The sequence below is a fragment of the Mus caroli genome, chromosome 9 (genome assembly GCF_900094665.2).
Source record: "Mus caroli chromosome 9, CAROLI_EIJ_v1.1, whole genome shotgun sequence".
Lineage (NCBI taxonomy): Eukaryota > Metazoa > Chordata > Mammalia > Rodentia > Muridae > Mus > Mus caroli.
In genome coordinates, this window is record NC_034578.1 from 884,553 (window position 1) to 905,550 (window position 20,998).

Sequence of the window (20,998 nt, forward strand, 5' to 3'; positions counted from 1 at the left end):
AATGTAATTGAGGAAAAGATGTAATAAAAAAAAAAAAGCAGACAAACAGAAGAAAAAGAAAGTGTACCGGAAACACATACACATGTAGAGGTACACATGCATGCACATATAAAGAATCCTTAAAAACAAAAGTGAAAACCATAATAAAAAATAAGGAAAAAATACAAATGTAGCACTATGGACATGCAATGTAGAGATAAAAACATATCCAAAGATATCATTGTTTGGTGTAGGCCATCCACTGCTGGACATGGGCCCTACCCTTAAGTGTGGTTAGTATACCCATTGCTAATCCCTTGTAGAAGACCAATTCTTTCTTTGCTAGCAGTTATTAATTAGTGATAGCTTAGTTAGGGATGTGTCTCTGTCCGCTCTCAGCACTGGAGCCCCACTTGGTTTGGATCTGTGAAGAATGCATAGTCAGCCTGCTGCCAAATGAGTTCATATGTAGAAAGAGATTTGATGGTGACATCCCATTTACAACAGAGTTTCTCAAAGTTTCTCAGGCTCTGCACATTGTCCTTTTTGGGTCCCTGTATTTGTTCCCAATTGTTCCCTGGGAAAGCATCTCTGATGATGGTTGAGTAAGGCACTGATCTCTAAGGACAGCAGAATGTCATTGGGAGTCATTTTATTGCTACATTCCTTCAGCACAGTGGTTTATAACCACCCTTATTGTGACCCTTTAATACAGTTTCTTATGTTTTAGCAACCCCCAACTGTAAAATTATTTTTGTTACTGTTAGGAATTGTAAATGTATTTAGGGATAGAGGTTTGTCAATGGAGTATTGACCTACAGGTTGAGAATCACTGCTTTCAAAGAACAGTAGTATCTGGGTTTCCCCTAGGTTCATGGCCTGCTTAGACTCAGGACCTTGGCTACCATGGTGTCAGGTGTATGTACATACCCCTGGCATCATGGGTTAGGCCTATAACCCGATCAGATAGGGGTTGCTTACATGTGCCACTATTGCACATGCAATATCATGCAGACAGGTCACCATTGTAGATCACACTGTTTGGAGCTGGATTGATGGTTAACTTTCTCCCCTGGTAGTGTGCAGAGTAAATTCCAGTATGGTGAACACTAATCAATAGAGGTGACAGCTCTAGTGAGACACCAGCTCTATTATCTCAGTGTTCAAAGAGATATGTTGTAGTCATCAGCAATAGGGCCTTGTGGAGAGCTTTGGGTAGCCTTCACAATAGCCTGAATTGTTTAGGAATTCCCATGAGGCCCCTTTAGTCAACAACTCAATTATCTGTACCTGATACCTGGCACTAGAGTTTTTAACTCAATGGAGTTGGGGCTTTGCTTACCTACTACTTGGTAATTCCATTTAAATTCCTTTTATAGATTTATATATATATACTTAAGAAACTGTAATAGGTATATGTGTGACCCTTCACGATGTCCTTAGTGTTAGCTGTCCCTCCTGTCTTCTTTCTCTAACCTTTCTTTTCCCTCTCACTCTCCTTTTAATCCTCCCATTCTAATCAACTACTCTCTCCCATCTCTCCATAATTGTATATTCTATCCACTTCCTCAGGAAATCCTTCCCCCCCCCCAGTCCCTTATTCTATAACTAACCTCTATAGGTATACAGATCATGACATGCCTATAGAAAGCTTAAATGCTAGCTTCCAAATATTAGCAAATACATAATTGTATTTGCCTTTTAGGGTCTGGATTAGTTCACTCAGGATGTTTTTTTTATTTTTGTTTACATCCTTTGACCTGTGACTTTCATGATTTCACCTTCTGACAGCTTAGTAATAATGTTACATTGGGCTATTGAAACACATTTTTATTATCAATTTACCTGTTAATAACATAGGCTGTTTCCAATTTCTGATTATTATGAATATAGTAGTAATGAATATGGTGTCTGTGAGGTAGGGTCAAGTATCTTTTGAGTGTATTCTTAAGAGTGGTGGTATAGTTGGATCTTGGCAAAGATCATTTTCTCTCTTCCCGAGGAATTGCCATAATGATTTCCATGGTGGCTATGAGTTTGTTCCTTGCCAACATGAACTCTCCCCCCTTTTTAAAAAGTCATCCTGACACAGGTGTAAGATGAAATCTGACAGTAGTTTTGATTTCCATTCCTCTGATGGCTAAGGATGTTGAACATTATTTGTTTCTCAACCATTTGCATTTTCTGTATTGAAAATTCTCTGTTTAGTTATGTACCCCATTGGGCAATTTCTTTTCTGTATATCTCAGTTTTAGCCTTTTACTAGATGTGGATTGGGGAAGATACTGCATTTTTTAAATGATGGTGTCCCTTGCTACGCAAAAACTTCTCAGTACTACTAGGTCCCACTTATTAATTGTTGATCTTAGTGCCTGTGTTGACTATGGCCTGTTCAGAAAGTCTTTTTCTGTGCCAACGAGTTAAAGGCTTTTTCTTACTTTCTCCTCTATCAGGTTCAGTTTTGATCAATTTGGAATTGAGTTTTGTGTAGGGTAATATGTATGGATCTATTTGGATTCTTCTACATGCAGACATCCCATTTGAATAGCATTATTTGTTGAAGATTCTGTCTTTTTTCCAGTTTATGTTTCTTGCTTTGTTCTTAAAAATATTTTTTCATAGGTGTGTGTATTTATGTCTGAATCTTCAATTTGATTCCATTGATCAGTATGTCTGTTTTTGTGCAAATGCCATGCTGTTTTATATTACTATAGCTTTATAGAACAACTTGAAATCCAGTACGGTCATATCTCCAGCAGTTCTTTTATCATTCAGGAATGTTTTTAGCTATCATGGGTTTTTGTTTTTCCATATGAGGTTGAGTATTGTCCTTCCAAGGACTGTAAACAATTGAAGAATTTTAATGGGAATTGAATTGAATCTCTAGTTTATTTTTGGTAGAATGGTGATTTTTACTGCATTAATCCTACTAATCCACGAACATGGGAGATCTTTTTATCTTGTGATATCTTCTTCAGTTTCTTTCTTCAATGACTTGAGGTTTGTTTGTTTTTTTTTAATTTTATTTGATTTTTTTTATACTCCAGATTTTATTCCCCTCCTGGTCCACCCTCCTACTGTTCACATCCCATACCTCCTCCCCACCGCCCTGTCTCCATGACGATGTCCCCATTTCCCCACCCCAACCCCTATCCTACCAGACTATAAATTCCTTGGGACTTGAGTCTCTTCAGGCTTAGGTGCATCTTCTCTGAACCCAGGCCTGGCAGTCTTCTGCTGTATATGTGTTGGCGGCCTCGTATCAGCTGATGTATGCTGCCTGGTTGGTGGTCCAATGTTTGAGAGATCTCAGGGGTCCAGGTTACTTGAGACTGCTGGCCTCCCTACAGGGTCACCCTCCTCAGCTTCTTCCTGTTCTTCCCTAATTCAACCAGAGTGGTCAGCTGCTTCTGTCCATTGCTTGGATGCAAATATCTACATCTGACTCTTTCAGCTGCTTGTTGGGTCTTTCACAGAGCAGCCATGATAGGTCCGTTTTATTGAGCACTCTATAGCCTCAGTAATAGTGTCAGGCTTTGAGACCTCCCCTTGAGCTGGATCCCACTTTAAGCCTGTCGTTGGACCTTCTTCTCAGGTTCCCCTCCATTTCCATCCCTTAAGTTCTTTCAGACAGGAACAATTATGAGTCAGAGTTTTGACTGCAGGATGACAACTCCACCCCCCACTTGATGCCATCTTTCTTCTGGATGTGGACCCTACAGGTACCCTCTCCCCACTGTAGGACATTTCTTCTAAGGTTTCTCCTCTGAGAGTCTCTCACCTCCCAGGTCTCTGGTTAATTCTGGAGGGTCCCCCCACCTCCAGCCTTCTGAGGTTGCCTGTTTCCATTCTTTCTGCTGACCCTCAGGGCTTTAGTCCATTTCCCTCACCCAATATCAGATCATATTCCCCTCTTCCCCCAACCCCCTTCCCCTTTCCCACCAAATCCCTCCTTCCATCCACCCTTATGATTGCTTTCTTCTCCCTGCCAAGTGGAATTGAGGCAGCCTCACTTGGACCGTTCAACTTGTAGAACTTTTTGAGATCTGTGGATTCTATATTGGTTATTCTGTACTATTTATTTATTTATTTATTTATTTATTTATTTATTTATTTATTTGCTAATATCCACTTATTAGTGAGTACATACCATGTATGTCCTTTTGGGTCTGAGTTATCTCACTCAGGATGATATGTTCTAGTTCCATCCATTTGCCTGCAAAACTCAGGTTGTCCTCGTTCTTAATAGCTGAGTAGTATTCCATTGTGTAAATGAACCACAATTTCTGTATCCATTCTTCTGTCGTGGGACATCTGGGTTGTTTTCAGCTTCTGGCTATCATATACAAGGCTGCTATGAACATAGTGGGACATATGCCCCTATGGCCTACTGAGGCATCTTTTGTCATATTCCCAAGAGTGGTATTGATGGGTCTTCAATATTCCCAATTTTCTGAGCAACCTCCAGATTGATTTTCAGAGTCGTTGTACCAGTTTGTAATCCTACCTGCAATGAAGGAGTGTTCTTCTTTCTCCTTCTCCACATCCTCTCCAACATGTGCTGTTACCTGATATTTTAATCTTAGCTATTCTGATTGGTGTAATGTGGAACTCAGGGTCATTTTGATTTGCATTTCTCTCATCACTAAGGATTTTGAACATTTCTTTAGGTGCTTCTCAGTTATTCAAGACTCCTTTGTTGTGAATTCTCCTTTTTAGTTCTATATCCCATTTTTTGATTGGGTTGTTTGGTTTTTTTGATGGTTCATCTTGAGTTCTTTATATATTTTAGATATTAGCCCTCTACTGGATGTGGGGTCAGTGAAGATTTTTTTCCCAATGAGTAGGTTACCAATTTGTCTTATTGTCTATGTCCTTTGCCTTACACAAGCTTTTCAGTTTAATGAGGTCCTATTTATCAAATCTTGATCTTAGAGCATGAGCCATTGGAGTTTTATTTAGGAAAATTTCCCCTTTGGCCAATGAGTTTAAGGCTCTTTCCCATCCTCTCTTCTATTAGATTCAGTGTATCTGGTTTTATTTTGAGGTCTTTGATCCACTTGGACTTGAGCTTTGTGCAAGGTGACAAATATGGGTCTATTTTCACTTTCTACATACAGACAGCCAATTAGATCAGCACCATTTATTGAAGATGCTTTCTGTTTTTAAATTTTTGGCGTATTTGTCAAAGATCAAGTGTATGTACGTGTGTGGTTGTATTTCTGGGTCTTTAAATCTATTCCATTGATCAACCTGTCTATGTAGCAATACCATACAGCTTTTATTACTATTGTTCTGTATAGCTTGAAGTCAGGGATGGTGATTCCCCCACCATTTCTTTTGTTAAGAATTGTTTCGCTCTCCTGGGTGTTTTAGTTTTTCCATATGAAATTGAGAACTGTTCTTTCCACATCTTTGAAGAATTGTGGTAAATGGTTTTGATGTGTTTTTTGATTCAGTTTACAAGAATTTTATTGAGTATATTTGCATCAATATTCATAAGCAAGATTGGTCTGAAGTCCTTGTGTGGTTTAGTTATCAGAGTAATTGTGGCTTCATAGAATAAATTAGGTAGTGTTCTTTCTGTTTCTAGTTTATAAAATAGTTTGAGGAATATTGGTATTAGGTCTCCTTTGAAGGTCTGTTTGGATTCTGTACTAAATCCATCTGGCCCTTTTGTTTTTTGAGAGGTTTTAAATGACTTCCTCTATTTCCTTATGGGATATGGGCTTGTTTAGATAATTTACCTGCTCTGGATTTAACTTTGGTCTGTGATATCTGTCTAGAAAACCATCCATTTCATCTAGATTTTCTGTTTTTTGTTTGTTTGTTTGTTTGGTTGGTTTTTTTGGGGTGGGGGTGGGGAGTTGAGTATAGGCTTTTATAGTAGGATCTGATGATATTTTGAATTTCCTTTGTTTCTGTTGTTGAGTCTCCCTTTTCTTTTCTGATTTTGTTAATTTGGATACTGTCTCTGGGCCCTTTTGTTAGTTTGGCTTCTCTGTCTTGTTGATTCTCACAAAGAATCAGCTTTGGTTTTGTTGATGCTTTGTATTGTTCTCTTTGTTTCTCTTTGGTTGATTTCTGCTCTGAGTTTGACTATTTCCTGCCTTCTACTCTTCTTGGGTGTGTTTGCTTCTTTTTGATCTAGAGCTCTCAGGTGTACTGTTAAGTTGCTAGGATAAGATCTCTCTAATTTCTTTACCAGGGCACTTAGTGCTGTGAATTTTCCTCTTCACACTGTTTTCATTGTGTTCCATAAGTTGGGGTATGATGTGTCAACATTTTCAATAATTCCAGGAAGTCTTTAATTTCTTTCTTTATTTCTTCCTTGACTGATTTATCATTGACAGAGAGTTGTGCATTTTCCACGTGTATGTGGGCTTTCTGTTGTTATTGCTGTTATTGACCATGATGATCTGATAGGATGCATGGGATTATTTCAATCTTCTTGTACCAGTTGAGCGTTGTTTTGTGACCAATTATATGGTAGATTTTGGAGAAGGTACCATGAAGTACTGAGAAGAAGGTGTATTCTTTTATTTTAAGGTGAAATATTCTGTAGATATCTGTCAAATCCATTTGGTCATAATCTCTATTGTGTCTATTGAGTTTCTGTCTCAATTACACGTCCATTAGTGATAGTGGGATGTTGAAGTCTCCACACACTATTATTGTGTGGGGATCAATATTTTTTTGAACTTTAGAAAAGTTTTATTTTTTTTTTTTTATGAATGTGGGTGCCCTTGCATTTGAGGCATAGAAGTTCAGAATTGAGACTTTCTTATGGTAGATCTTCTCTTTGATGAACATGAAGTATGCTTCTTTATCACTCTTGATCATTTTATTGAAAGTCTATTTTATTGGATATTAGGATGGAAACTCTATCTTGTTTTTTGGGACCATTTGCTTGGAAGTCGGTTTCCAGCCTCTTACTCTGCTGGTGTCTGTCTTTGTTAATGAGATGTGTTTCATATGTGCAGCAAAATTCTGGATCCTTTTTGTGTATCCAGTCTGTTAGCTTATGTCTTTTCATAGGTGAGTTGAGTCCATTAATATTGAGAGGTATTAAAGATAGATATCTTTTAGTTCCTGTTATGTTTGTTTTTGAAAGTGGCTTTATGTGCATGTGGTTCTTTACTTTTGACTTTGTTGTAAGATGCTTAATATTTTGTCTTTTCTTTGGTGTAGGTACCCTCCTTGTGTTGGAGTTTTCCTTCTAGGATCCTCTGTAGGGCTAGATTGGTAGATAGATACTGTTTGAATTTGGTTTTTATCTGGAATATTTTGGTTTCTCCATCTATGTTGGTTGAGAGTTTTGCTAGATATAGTAGCCTGGCCCAGCATTTGTGTTCTTTTAGACTCTACATGACCTCTGACCAGGCTCTTCTGGCTTTCATAGTTTCTGTTGAGAAGACTGGTCTAATTCTTAAAGGTCTACTTTTGTATGTCACTTGACCCTTTTCCCTTGCAGCTTTTAATATTCTTTCTTTGTTATGTGTGTTTAGTGTTTTGATTATTATGTGATGAGAGGATTTTCTTTTCTGGTCCCATTTATTTGGGGTTCTATAGGCTTCTTGTACATTTATGGCCAGTCTCTGCTCCATTTTATCCCTACATTTCCCTTAGACAAGGACAATTCTGGGTTAAAATTTTTAGATGGGTGGGTGGCCCCATCCCACCACTGGGGGGCCATGTTTATCTACTGGAGGTGCTCTTTTTGAGTTCTATTCCCCTGCTGTTGGGTTTTTTAGCTAATGCCATCCCCATTGAGTCCTGGGAGCCTGTCGTATCTCTGGCATCTGGGACTTTCTAGTGTTTCCCCAAGTTCTCCACCCTCACTGCTACTTATTTTTATTTGTTCTCCTGGTCTTCTGGACTTCTCTACTGTCTATTTTCATTCTTGGTCCTGCCATCTCATTTTTTCCTCCCACCTACCCTCTCCTACCCAGATCCCTCCCTCCCTCTGCCTCCCATGATTATTTTGTTCCCCTTTCTAAGTGGGTTTAAAGGATCCACACTTTGGCCTTCCTTCTTGTTAAGCTTCATATGGTCTGTGAGTTGTATCATGAGTATTCTGAGCTTTTGGGCTATTATCAGTGAGTACATGCCATGAATGCCCTTTTGGGTCTGGGTTACCTCACTTAGGATGATATTTTCTAGTTCCATCCATTTGCCTACAAAGCTTGTGTAGTTGTCATTTTTAACAGTTGAATAGTAGTCCATTGTATAAATGTTCCACATTTTCTGTATCCATTTTTCCATTGAGGAACATCTGGGTTGTTTCCAGCTTCTGGGTATTATAAATAAGGCTGTTATGCACATAGTGGAGCAAGTGTCCTTGTTATATGTTGGAGGATCTTTGAGGAATATGCCCAGGAATGCTATAGGTGGGTCTTCAGGTAGAACCATTTAAAAATTTCTGAGGAACCTCCAGATCAATTTCCACAGGGGTTACCAGCTTGCAATCCAGCAAGCAATGGAAGAGTGTTTCTCTTTCTCCACATCTTTACCAGTATATGTTGTTGCTTGAGCTTTGATCCTAGCCATTCTGATTGTTGTAAGGTGAAATCTCAGGGTCATTTTGATTTGCATTTCCTTGATGACTAAGGAAGTTGAACATTTCTCTAGGTGCTTCTTGGCCATTCAATATTCCTCAGTTGTGAATTCTTTGTTTAGCTCTGTACCTCATTTTTAATTGTGTTATTTGGTTTTCTGGAGTCTAACTTCTTATGTTCTTTGTGTATTGGATATTAGACCTCTATCAGATGTAGGACTAGTAAAAACTTTCCCAATTTGTAGGTTGACATTTTGTCCTATTGACAGTGTCTTTTGCCTTACAGAAGGTTCTCAGTTTCATAAGGTTCAATTTGTCAATTGTTGTTCTTAGAGCCTGAGCCATTGGTGTTCTTTTCAGGAAAATTTCCCCTGTGCCGATGTATTCCAGGCTCTTTCCCACTTTTTCTTCTATTAAATTCAGTATATCTGGTGTTATGTGGAGGCCATTGATCGACTTGGACTTGAACTTTGTACAAGCATAAATTTGCATTCTTCAATATGTAGACGTCCAGTTAGACCAGAATCATTTGTTGAAAATGCTGTCTTTCACAATATTTTCTTGGCTTTATTTTTTTTCCCAAAGATCAAGTGTCCATAGGTATGTGGGTTTAATTCTGGGTCTTCAATTCTATTCCATTGACCGATATGTCTGTCTATGTACCTATACCATGTGTTTTTTTTTTTTTTATCACTATTGTTCTGTAGTACATCTTGAGGTCAGGGATGGTGATTCCTGCAGTAGTCCTTTTATTGTTGAGAACTCTTTTTGCTATTTTGGATATTTGTCATTCCTGATGAAGTTGAGACTTGCTCTTTCTATCTCTGTGAAGAATTGGGCTGGAATTTTGATGGGGATTACATTGAATCTGTATATTGCTTTTGGAAAGATGGATGTATTTGATATGTTAATTCTACCAATCCATGAGTATGGGATATCTTTCCATCTTCTGAGGCCTTCTTCCATTTCTTTCTTCAAAGACTTGAAGTTGCTAGTTAAAGTTATGCCAAGATACTTTATATTTGTGACTATTGTGAAGGGTGTTGTTTCCCTATTTTCTTTCTCATCCCATTTATCCTTTGTATAGAGGAAGACTACTCATTTGTTTGAGTTAATTTTATATTCAGAAACTTTGCTAAAGTTGTTTATCAGGTGTAGGAGTTCTCTGATAGAATTTTGGTGTTGCTTATATATACTATCATATCATCTCAAATAGTCATACCTTGACTTCTTCCTTTCTGATTTATATCCCCCCCCCTTTTTTGGACTAATTTCTCTAGCTAGAACTTCAAGTACTATATTGAATTAAATATGAAGAGAATAGACAGCCTTTTTTTGTTCCTGATTTTAGTGGGATTACTTCCAGTTTCTCTTCATTTAATTTGATGTTTTCTGTTGCTTTGCTGAATATTGCTTTTGTTATATTCAGGTATATGACTTGAATTCCTAGTTAGGCCAGGTATTTGAGTGGTGGGGAGTGTCTTTCCTGTGAGCATAGTTGTGATGGAGCTTCTGGAAGTCAAACCATCTCTGGGTATGAGAGGCTCTAGCATACCAGCTCTGCCCTGGGCCGAGTTCTAGAGCTACTAATATTTGTGAGTTAATTTTGTATCCAGATGCTTTGCTGAAGGTGATTATCAGGTATAGTAATTTACCGTTTTGTTGTTGTTGTTGTTATTTTGTTGTTCAATTAAGTATGCTATCATATCATCTGCAAATAATGATACTTTGGCTTTTCTTTTCCAATTTGCATCCCCTTCATCTCCTTCATCCTTGGAGATAATGTACAACCTTATTTTGTTCCTAACTTTCATGAAATTGTTTTGAGTTTCTCTTCATTTAAGTTAACGTTTCTTCCTAAATATTGCCTTTATTATGTTGAGGTATGTTTCTTGTATCCCTAATCTCTCTAGCACTTTATTAATGAAGGGCTGTAGGATTTTGTCAAAGCCATGTCTTCACTAATTAGATAGTCATGTGTATTATTTTTTCAGTTTATTTATACGGTGGATTACATTTATAGATTTACATATGTTGAAATATCCCTGTATCTCTTGGGTGAAGCCTACTGATCATAGAAGATGATCGTTTTTGATGTCTCCTTGAATTTGGTTTGCAAGTACTTTACTGGATATTTTTACATCTTTGTTCATAAGAGATATTGGTCTATAATTTTCTTTCTTTGTTGGTTTTTTAATAGTTTGGTTATCAGGGTAATAATGGTCATGTAAAATGAATTGGACAAAGTTCCTTTTTATTTTATTTTATAGAATAATATGAGAGGATTAATATAAACTCTTCTTTGAGAGTCTGTTAGAAATTTTTATTAAAGCAAAACCATCTGACTCTGGGTCTTTTTTGATTGGGAGAATTTTAATGACTGTATTATACATTTCTTATAGATTTTTTAATTTGGTAGACTGCAACTATGTCCTTATGATTTTCTGGATTTGCTCAGTATCTGTTGTTATGTCTCTCTTCTCATTTCTGAATTTATTCATCTGTGTAGTATGTTAATCTGATGCTGCTTGTATTGTGATGCTAAATACTGGATCCTCAAGGCGTGGTTGCCCCCATTTAGCACTCATGTACTCAAGTGATACCATGTCAACCACCTTGCCAATTTAATTGGTCAGTAAAAGGTTAGAACCTGTGAATGGGCAGTGGAGGGAGAAAGGTGGGACTAGAAGTTTGAGAGAGAGGGTCATACCAGGGTTGGGAGGAGAGAGAGTGAGAGAGAAAGAAGGAGGAGGAGGAGGAGGAGGAGGACGAGGAGGAGGAGGAGGAGGAGAAAGAGGAGGAAGTCACCATAGACCAGAATCATGTGTCCAGGGGAAACAAGTAACAGGGGCTTTATAGCTGGGGAATAAGTTAGTTTAGACCTAGATTATGCTCAGTCTAGGCACATGACTTGTAAATAAAATCACCTGGATTGTGTATCTTTTGTATGGAATTATTAGGATTATAAATTCTTACTATAAATTTGAATAGTCTTTCCCTGCTTTGTAGTTAATTTGAGTAAGTATTTGTCAATCTTACTCATTTTCTCAAAGAACCAACTTTGTGTTTCTTTGGTTATTTATATTGTTTACTTGTTTGTTCCTAGTTTTGTTGATTTCAGCCCTGAGTTTGAGTGGGTTTTGCTATCTACTTTTTTGGGGTATGCTTACTTCTCTTTGTTATAGAGCTTTCAGGTGTTCTGTAAAGTTATTAGTATGAGATCTCACCAGATTTTTTGCCTAATTTGTCCTATAAATTTGGGTATCGTATTCAATTTTAGCAAGTCTTCAACTTTCTTCTTAATTTTTGTCTTGATCTATTTTTCATTCAATGAAGTGTTGTTTAGTTCTCATGAGTTTGTAAAATTTCTGTTGCTTCTGTTGTTGTTGATAGCCAACTTTAATCCATGGTAGTTAAATAAGATGTAGTTTTTTTTTCCAATTTTTGTTTTTGTTTTTGTTTTTGTTTTGTAGTTGTTGAGACTTGCTTTTTGTCCATGTATGGGGAAATTATTTTTGAGAAAGTTCCATTAGGTGTTCAGAACTAGTTATATTCTTTGTGTTTTACATGAAATTATCTATAAATATCTATTAGACTTATTTGGCTTATAAATTCAGTTAGCTCTGACATTTCTGTTTAGTTGATATCTGGATGACCTGTCCATTGGCTAGTGTTGGGTATTGAAGTCCCCAACTACCAGTGTGAGAGGGTCAATATATGATACAAGCTGTAGTAGTATTGGAGTTTTGCTTCTAGGATTGGGTTGTAGATAGATATTGTTTACATTTGGTTTCATCATGAAATGTATTATTTTCTCATCTATTGTATCTGAAAGTTTTGTTGGGTATAGTATTTTGGCATACCCCAAAAAAGTAGATAGCAAAACCCACTCAAACTCAGGGCTGAAATCAACAAAACTAGGAACAAACAAGTAAACAATATAAATAACCAAAGAAACACAAAGTTGGTTCTTTGAGAAAATGAGTAAGATTGACAAATACTTACTCAATCTGGGCTGACATTTGTGAAATCTTAGAATCCATTAACATAGTTAGGTGCCATTCTGTTTAGTGCTCAGATGTTAAGAATTACAATATTCCCCTGGTGGGAATTTTCCTTTGATAAGTATATAGTATCCTTCTTTATCTCTTCTCCTACCTCAATTAACTTATTCTTAAAAAAAACAAAAAACAAAAAACAAAAAAACTCTCACAACCCTACCCTAGGACACCTTGGGTAATTCTAGACCCTTTCAGATTGATAATATTTGTCACTCATGAAAATGAAGTTAGCCATTGTGTAAATGGATGGTATCTTAAAACCAAAAAATTAGCTGTACTAGTTGCATAAATCTCAGATTAGTTGACTACTGAAGATAGAAGTGCTGAAACTGCTGTTCAAATAAGAATAGCATGAACTACAAAATTAATTTTGAACTTTTAGTTGATAATTATAGATAGAAATGCTGAGACTCCACTGTTCAAACTAAGAGTAGCATCTGCTACAAAGTAAATTTTGAATTTTGAACTATTTTGAGACATTAACAATATTTAAGTAATTCATAACAAGAAATATCTGTTATTATTTACCATTTATTTCTGATGTGACATAATTAAGTTACTTTAAAATGGAATAATGTTAATTCTTTGGAATTCACCTCTCAGAATCCCCCCTTTGACCTGAACTATAAACTTTTATTCCAATTGTTATAATTATCTCATCCTGTATACTTGATTGTTTTCTTCTCTGGTGGTTTGAATGAAATGCCTCTCATATTTTCAGGTATCTAAATTGGTCTTCAGTTGGTGACATTCTTTCAGGGAGGTTTAGAAGATGTGGCATTGCTGGGGTAAGGGGGCAGGCTTTGATGTTTAAAGATTCATGAGCCATTCCCAGAGTGTTGTTTCATAGCTTCCTGTTCCAGCCACCAGACCTGCCACCTGCTGACTTCACTCTGCCATCATGGACTCTTAACTGCTGGAACCATAAATCCAAAAAAAAACCTCTTCTATAATAAATCTCTTCTTTCACATAATCTTTACCCATTGTAGTGACCTGCTTGTGGTGTTTCTTTTCCTTTTCCTTTTTTTTTCCTCAATGTGTAAATTATCTTTGAAGCCTTTGACTTCATTTTACATGTGTGATGACATAGTTCTTCTTGTGCTTCCTCATATCTAGTCTTTTCCAGGTTAAAGGCCTAGCAAATCTGTAGCATTCATCCCAGTTTCTACTCCTGTTAGTTCCTTCCTTCACAGAATAAAATCAGAATATTTTACGATGCAAATTATATCTTCCAGGAGACTGAGGAGAAAGATCTTCTATGAAGATAGAGCGGAAACACTTCAAGTGTTGACATTTAGACTTTACATGCATGCACACAAATATCCACATGAACATTATATCCCTATTTCTATTCCTATCCCTATCTTTATTTTTATACCTATATCTATATATCTATAAACAGGTAGAGTCCAAAATTTTTATTCATGCTTGCTTTGTATGCACTCTAATGTTTTACTATGAAACTAGGAGGCAGTAATTTTAAGAAATGTTGTCATTACTAAAACAATTTTGTTACTTAATAAAGTGCTTAGAAAATTCGTTTTTATGGACAAATTTATTAATCAGTAATTTTAAATTTCTTACCACAATATGTAACAAAGAAAAAAACGATCCCTCACTAACTTTTCTACAAGAGTTTGACATGAATCAAAATGTGGTATCAACGTTAGTGAAAATACCAAAGTAGTATTGGCAGTATCTATCCATCCTACTTATAAAATTGGGGAAGTCTACTTGTCTGTCATTATACCAGTACCATGCAGTTTTTATCACAATTGCTCTGTAGTACAACTTTAGGTCAGGCATGGTGATTCCACTAGAGGTTTTTTTACCCTTGAGAAGAGTTTTTGCTATCCTAGGTTTTTTGTTATTCCAGATGAATTTGCAGATTGCCCTTTATGGTCTGTTAGCACATACTTCTACAAAGAGAGATTACTTACAATTTTTTTTTCAAATTTTTTTCAATTATGTGTGTGTATGTTTGGGTGCATATATGTATATGTGTGTGTAGGAGGCAGAAGTGTTGAAACACACTAGTGCTTGCTAGCCACCTAACACAGGTTTGAGAGCCAAGCTCAGGTCTTCTGCAAAAGCAGTATGTGCTCTTACCTACTAAGCTGCATCTTTAGCTCATAAAGATGTGTGTGTGTGATCATAATTTAAAGGGTTGTCATTCCTTTAACTTCTGTTTGGGTGGAACATGGAGTGATAGGGAGTGTTTGAGAATGTTAAGAGTTTCTTTTTGTACTGAAGAGGAAAATGGTGGCAAGAGTTAGTGGAGGTTAACAACGTGAAAAGCAATATGAAGACGGAGAAGTGCAGGAGAATGTGATGGTTTTGTGTAAGATTTCACACATGATATGGATTTTGATTGATGAGGCTGAGCCTCAGGTGACAGCCCTGTTCCAATATTCGTAAAGCCATGTACATGTAGTGGAGAGTGTGGGTGTGAAGGACATCTCTGTGAAATGTCAGTTAGGCCACAATGATAGATCTCATGATTTAGAAGTTTGAAAAAACACCAGTCCGATGTGTATAAGGATGAAAATAATTTCTAAATGGAGTCAAGTATAAAGTAAGTTGTTTTAAATTCTGTTTGTTAAAAAAGTGTCTAAAGCTTTCACATTAATGGAAAACTAGCATCAAAGAAATGACAGTTATTTCTATATAGGCAGTGATAAATAATTTTTTAGCATCATTTCAAATATATGACTGGGAATATTCTATTTGTTTCCTTCCTCCAAGGCAAGGACAATGCCGGTTTGTGTCCTGTCAGAGATTTAAAGGTGATATGCCCATCGTCAATGAGGGAAACACTAAATATTACACACCTAACAGTGGAAGAACTGGGAGTTCAGTACCCCTTCTCTCTTAACAAATAAGCAAGCAAACAACTCATTTGTTTGGTGCTAGAGAGATGGCGCTGCACTTTCTGCTCTTCCAGAGGACTGGAATTCAGTTCTCAACACTTCTTGCGATGCTAAGTGTAGGGGATCTGTGATGCCCTCTTCTGGACTACTTGGGTGCTGCACTTATGCCCCTCTCCCCCAGCACCACTGCCCCCCCTCCCCCCGCCCCATGTGTTAAATGTAGAAATAAAATCTTTAAGGAAAAAAATGAACCTTTCCACCTGGGGAAATATTTTCATTTTACGCCACCCCTTCATTTTAGTGTTTCTTTATCTCATTTTTTGTTAGTTTTTAAATTCTCTTTCACTTTCTAAGCAAATAAAGCCACAGCAAAACAAAGGAGTAAACAGGGTTTTCTTCTTTCACAGAGAGCAATTTTGTTTTTTTTTTTTATTTGAGATAGCATTTCTGTCTCTGATCTTTTTATGATATCATAACCATTACATAAAGTAGCTCCCTTGAAAAAAGCCTCATTTGCTGAGGGAGTATGCAAGTAAATCATGTTTTCCATTTTCCTTTGATTTTACAAATAACAAGACTGTAATTTTCATAAGTGAAAACAAAACTCTGTTGAGACAATGAATGAAAGCATGCACTTTGGAGTTGTATTATTAAAAACAAAACAAAACACTAAGGAGATTAATCCACAGCATCTCTCAGATTATCACTTTCAGTTTAGGTTTTATTCCTCCTACTGCTATCTTGGCAATATAAGTTAAGGTGTTCTGCTTTCTGAGAAAAAAGTCTTGACCCTTTTTGTTGATTGTGACTTAATATATAAGGTGTGCTTAAGCACTGGCAAATAAATATTGAACTCCTACTGTGCCTTAGGAAACAAATTGTATAATAGTTATACAGGTGGGGAAGCCAAGTGTCACGTATATAATGCATGAAGCAACCTGAAATTAGTGTGGAACATTTGAGACTGGCATTTTAAATGAGTTATAGGGCTGAGTGTTACAAGGTGGGTTTCTTTAGATCTCCCCATGGTAGTCACTGCCTATTGATTGTGGAGTTTCTAAGATATTTTTGCATGAAATATTTAGTTTTACTACATAATGATCTTCCTTGTTTAGTACCTAGGTTCTTTCACTTTGTGTAATCAAATGTTTTAAACTTATTTTTTTAAAGATTTATTTGATGTATATGAGTGCTACATCTGCATGTACACCTGTTCCAGAAGAGTACATCTTATCCCATTATAGATGGTTGTGAGCCACCATGTGGTTGCTGGGAATTGAACTCAGGACCTCTATAAGAGCATCCAGTTCTCTTAACTAAAGAGCCATCTCTCTAGCCCTAAACTTATTTATTTTTAATGTAGTATTATTGGGTGTATATGATGGGTGTTCATAAGGACATTCGTACAACAGTGCATATATGGCAACTCTGTGCAGTCAGTTCTCCTTCCAGCTTTACACAGGTTGTACCCAGGCTTGCATGGCAAGTATGCGTACCCACTGAGCCATCTCACCAACTTTCATTTTCACATGTTTTAAAATCATACTTCTGCGCTGGAGAGATGGCTTAGTGGTTAAGAGCACTGACTGCTCTTCCAGAGGTCCTGAATTCAATTCTCAGCAACCACATGGTCGCTCACAACCATCTGTAATGGGATACTTTTCTGGTGTATCTGAAGACAGCTACAGTATACTCGTCACATATATAAAATAAATAAATAAATACAATCTTTAAAATAAAATCACACTTCTGACTTTAATAACAATTCTTTTGGTAAGATTCCACAGGGGTGTGAAATTATTCTTTTCTTTTTTCCAAAATTACTTTGGTGCTGTAAACAAAAAAAACTCTTAACAGTTTTATTTTAAACCACTCTATACCTAACTTACACCCCAGGACTGTTAAGTAGAAAATGTGTTTTTTTTGCCTCGACTTAATTAAATTGACTCAATTCATTCTTTCATTCAACAAATATTTATTAAGCACCTACAATATGCCAGGCACTGTGCTGGGTGCTGGGGATACAACTGTGAACAAGATAGACACAGTCCCTGCCCTCAAGGAGCTGACAGTCTAGTAGTTTATAGACAAGTACACAGGCAATTACAATGCAGTACGATGAGTGCCATGATAGGTAAGAAACATTAAGAATGGCAGGTAACTCAGTGTCATGGGCAGGGTGGTGGGTAATCATGGAGATCTTCTCAGTACACATAAAATTCAATTTCAGGGCTGACAGATGTGTGACAGTCAGGTAAAGACAAAGAAGATCTACAGATCAAAGACACAGTAGATGCCATGTTCCATGTGCTGTGGAGGTCCATTTGCTGGCTGAGAGCTTGGGTAGGAGTGAGAGAAGAAGAGGAAGATACCAGGGAGTGGCCTAGGTTGTGAAATGAATCATTGCTCAACAACAGAGAAGTAACCTTTCCCAAAGGACAGTGCATACATGTATTATAAGGATTACATTGTAGTGACACACAGTTATTGAATGGGGATTGTAAGTATTGAGCGAAGGAAACCAATTCTCCATATTTCTGACAGAGCTTCCGTGGTGTCACACCCTGTGCCTTCACCAGGCCACCTGGATGCACAAGTCATGTACATGAGACACTGATAAAAGAAGCAGCTATGTGTGCTGCTCACCCCTAGGATCTTACCAGCACCTTCTCCTGTGAAAACTCAACTCATTCTTCAAGGCCATACTTTGGGCATCATCCTAATTTGTGCTTTCTGCAAAGATCCCTCAATCTTTGATTTTTTTTTTTTTGTAACTGTATCATTGAACTCATTCATCATTTCAGATGAAGCAGACCTTTTGAACCATAAGGGTTTTGTTTTCTTAAAAATGATCATGGTATAATTTTATTCACAATTACTTGGTAGAAATAAGGATTGAGGTTTTCAACTGTAGTTTACCACAAACTGTTACCAGTGTCTTCAAAGTATTTAGTATAGGAATGAGGGGGAATGGCCAAGACACACTGAATTTTATGCAGCAAAACAGAGTCAAGTAAAATTTCCACACAGGGTGTGTTGGTTTTGGAACAATGGTTCATTCCCAGACTCAAGGACTCTACCTTTGACAACTTATTCTGTTAACAAATGAGCCCAAGATCTAGAAATAAATATGCAGAAATAATAAAAACAAGCTACATTTTCTTATATGGCCTATTCCTTGACTTCTACAATATGGAGTCTCAGAGTTTCTCAAATAATAGGGGAAAATAAGCTCTGTAGATAGATACTGTAAGAAAAACTGTTGTTTTATTCTTTTGGGTGAGTACAAAACCCACAATTTTGTACACTGAACAGGATTATAAATTATATTGATAACATGAGTGACCCGTAGTCTTTTAAATTTCACATTGCAGATGGATGACTTCATGCCAACATTTTCTTCACTTGTGTTTTTCTTATTGTTTCTGATCGACAAACACAACCTATGAGCCAACTTGTGTGACAGAGTGAAGGTTACAGGAAACAAGGTGACCAACAACTTTTACATTAAAAAAAGTCTCTAAAGTTTATTACAGTGATGGCACTATTATCAATTATTGCAATGTATTGTTCCCTAAGATGGTTAGAAAAAACAATTGCGTTGTCCTCTACTGGATTAACTTCAGTTAAAAAGCAAGCATGTTTCAGTATTGTTTTATTTCCAAAGTAACTGTAAATACTTTCTTTAAATCTCATTGTTTGTTCACAGGCTTTACCTATTTATTATTTTCCTATCACATGTTAGTGACGGCTTGTCTCAGCGGAAGATTATTCCATGGACTATATGGGTGTTCTGGAGACACAGGTAGCAGGTTCTTTGACCTCTATTAACTGTTGATCCCTGGCTGTGGTGACCACGACCTTTCTGAGAAAGAACTTCACAGTTTAATGCGCTAACTGGCCAGTCTGATTAGTTTTAAGTGCGCTCAAGTGAGATCTGTTGCTGTTAATACACCTAAAGTACCCCACCCACTCCCCCCAAAAAAACTAAACTGTGAGATTTCCTGATAAAAAAATCCGAGTCTGCATTTCCGTGAGGAACTCATGCACTGGTTCTGTCCAGCACTCAGGATGTCCTTCCCGCTCTCAGTCAAAGGATGGGTTGAGCCAAGAGCCACGCTTGGCCTGTCCCTCGGGGCTGCGTTTCCATCAGTCACCAACACAGTTTGATTAAGGCACTCAATTATTTTTTTGGTTTTTATGGTAGGTCCGATGCAATGACAGCCAATCCCGAACTTTGTCTAATCGCAGTTCCTGTGTGTACGGCCTTGGGGCAGTCGGGGGTCAGCACACGGCCGTTTTCTCCCACACTCCCAGTGATGGATAACCTGGCTTTGTTTCTTATGGCTTCGGAAAAAGTCAGCTGGGTTGCATGGAAAGGAAACAGAGAGGATGCCAGGTGTTATGATATTTCTGTTGCTTCAACAAAACGTGGCACACCAAACACCAAAGTATCGATAATTAGACATCTGCATTTTCCCCGTGTTTTTTGGTCATAGGCAGATTGCTTATGAGGGAAAGAAAAGCTCAGATATACTGCTGGAGAAGAATTAATTAGCCTAAAGTTTTAGGTCTTACATATTTAAAAGATATTTGAAAAATATCTTTTGAAATAAATATTGAAAATTTAAAAGAACATAAAAAATTATTTTTTGTTTTGTTTTTTGGGCAAATCTGGATAGGAAGATTCTTTTCACTTGCTGAACTCTACACCCTAATACTTTCAAAGAACCTTTAAACTTTTCTTGTGTTTGATGGGCATTCTATAAATCATAGTATTTTCTTGTTAGATGTTTTCTTTATGATGCAAAGAATGGTTTCTTAAATCATGACAAATTGTTAAACCATATATATATGGTTTATATATATATATATGTGTGTGTGTGTGTGTGTTTGTATGTACATGTACATACTTCCTGTTTTCCTCACATAGACCTATTCATACACTTTCATTCATTCACATGAATTATAGACATGACTCAGAACAGCATAGTTAGTGACATATAGTTCACTCTATGCCTGTTAGGAATCAAGGCTCACATCTAAGATTTATGCTTCAAGAAGGTGCATCATAGGTAGGCATATTTGACAATGCATGGGATGGAATGGTCTTATGCTGAAGGAATGGTCGCTGGCCTATGAACACTCACTAAATCTTTATTTCCTAACTTCTCAAGTAGGAGAAGGTAACACTATGTAGAAGAGAAAGAGACCCTGTGATCATGTATATCTGACTAATGTGCATTTACTGCCTCCAAATCCTTCTTAGCAAATAAATCCCAGTGTTAAGAAGAGGAAAATAAGATAAAGGAGATGTCCTCTAAGCTGTATAGAGACTAGGACCTCCACTTCCTTGCTTATAATATATTTGTTTATTGTGGACTAAATTTTATCTAATCCTTTAGGAAATTCTATTCCAGTGTTTTATATTCTCTAGAAATTAAATGTTAGTATATATATAAACAAACTCAAAGACAAAAACCACATGATCATTTCGTTAGATGCTGAGAAAGCATTTGACAAAATCCAA

General features: G+C 36.9%; 1 protein-coding gene across 5 annotated transcripts in view; it reads right to left on the minus strand.

Moving 5' to 3' along the window:
* Positions 1-17,423: 17,423 nt before the first annotated feature.
* Gria4 (glutamate ionotropic receptor AMPA type subunit 4) overlaps positions 17,424-20,998 on the minus strand; it is a 373,705-nt gene continuing 370,130 nt past the window's right edge. For 2 of the 5 annotated variants that reach the window (XM_021173095.2, XM_021173096.2), the window contains exon 17: positions 17,424-19,831. In XM_021173095.2, the coding sequence (XP_021028754.1) occupies positions 19,667-19,831 (165 nt within the window). In that variant the 3' untranslated portion in view covers positions 17,424-19,666. The remainder of the gene's footprint in view (positions 19,832-20,998) is intronic. The other 3 variants (XM_029481411.1, XM_029481410.1, XR_003837564.1) reach the window with 2 other exon arrangements.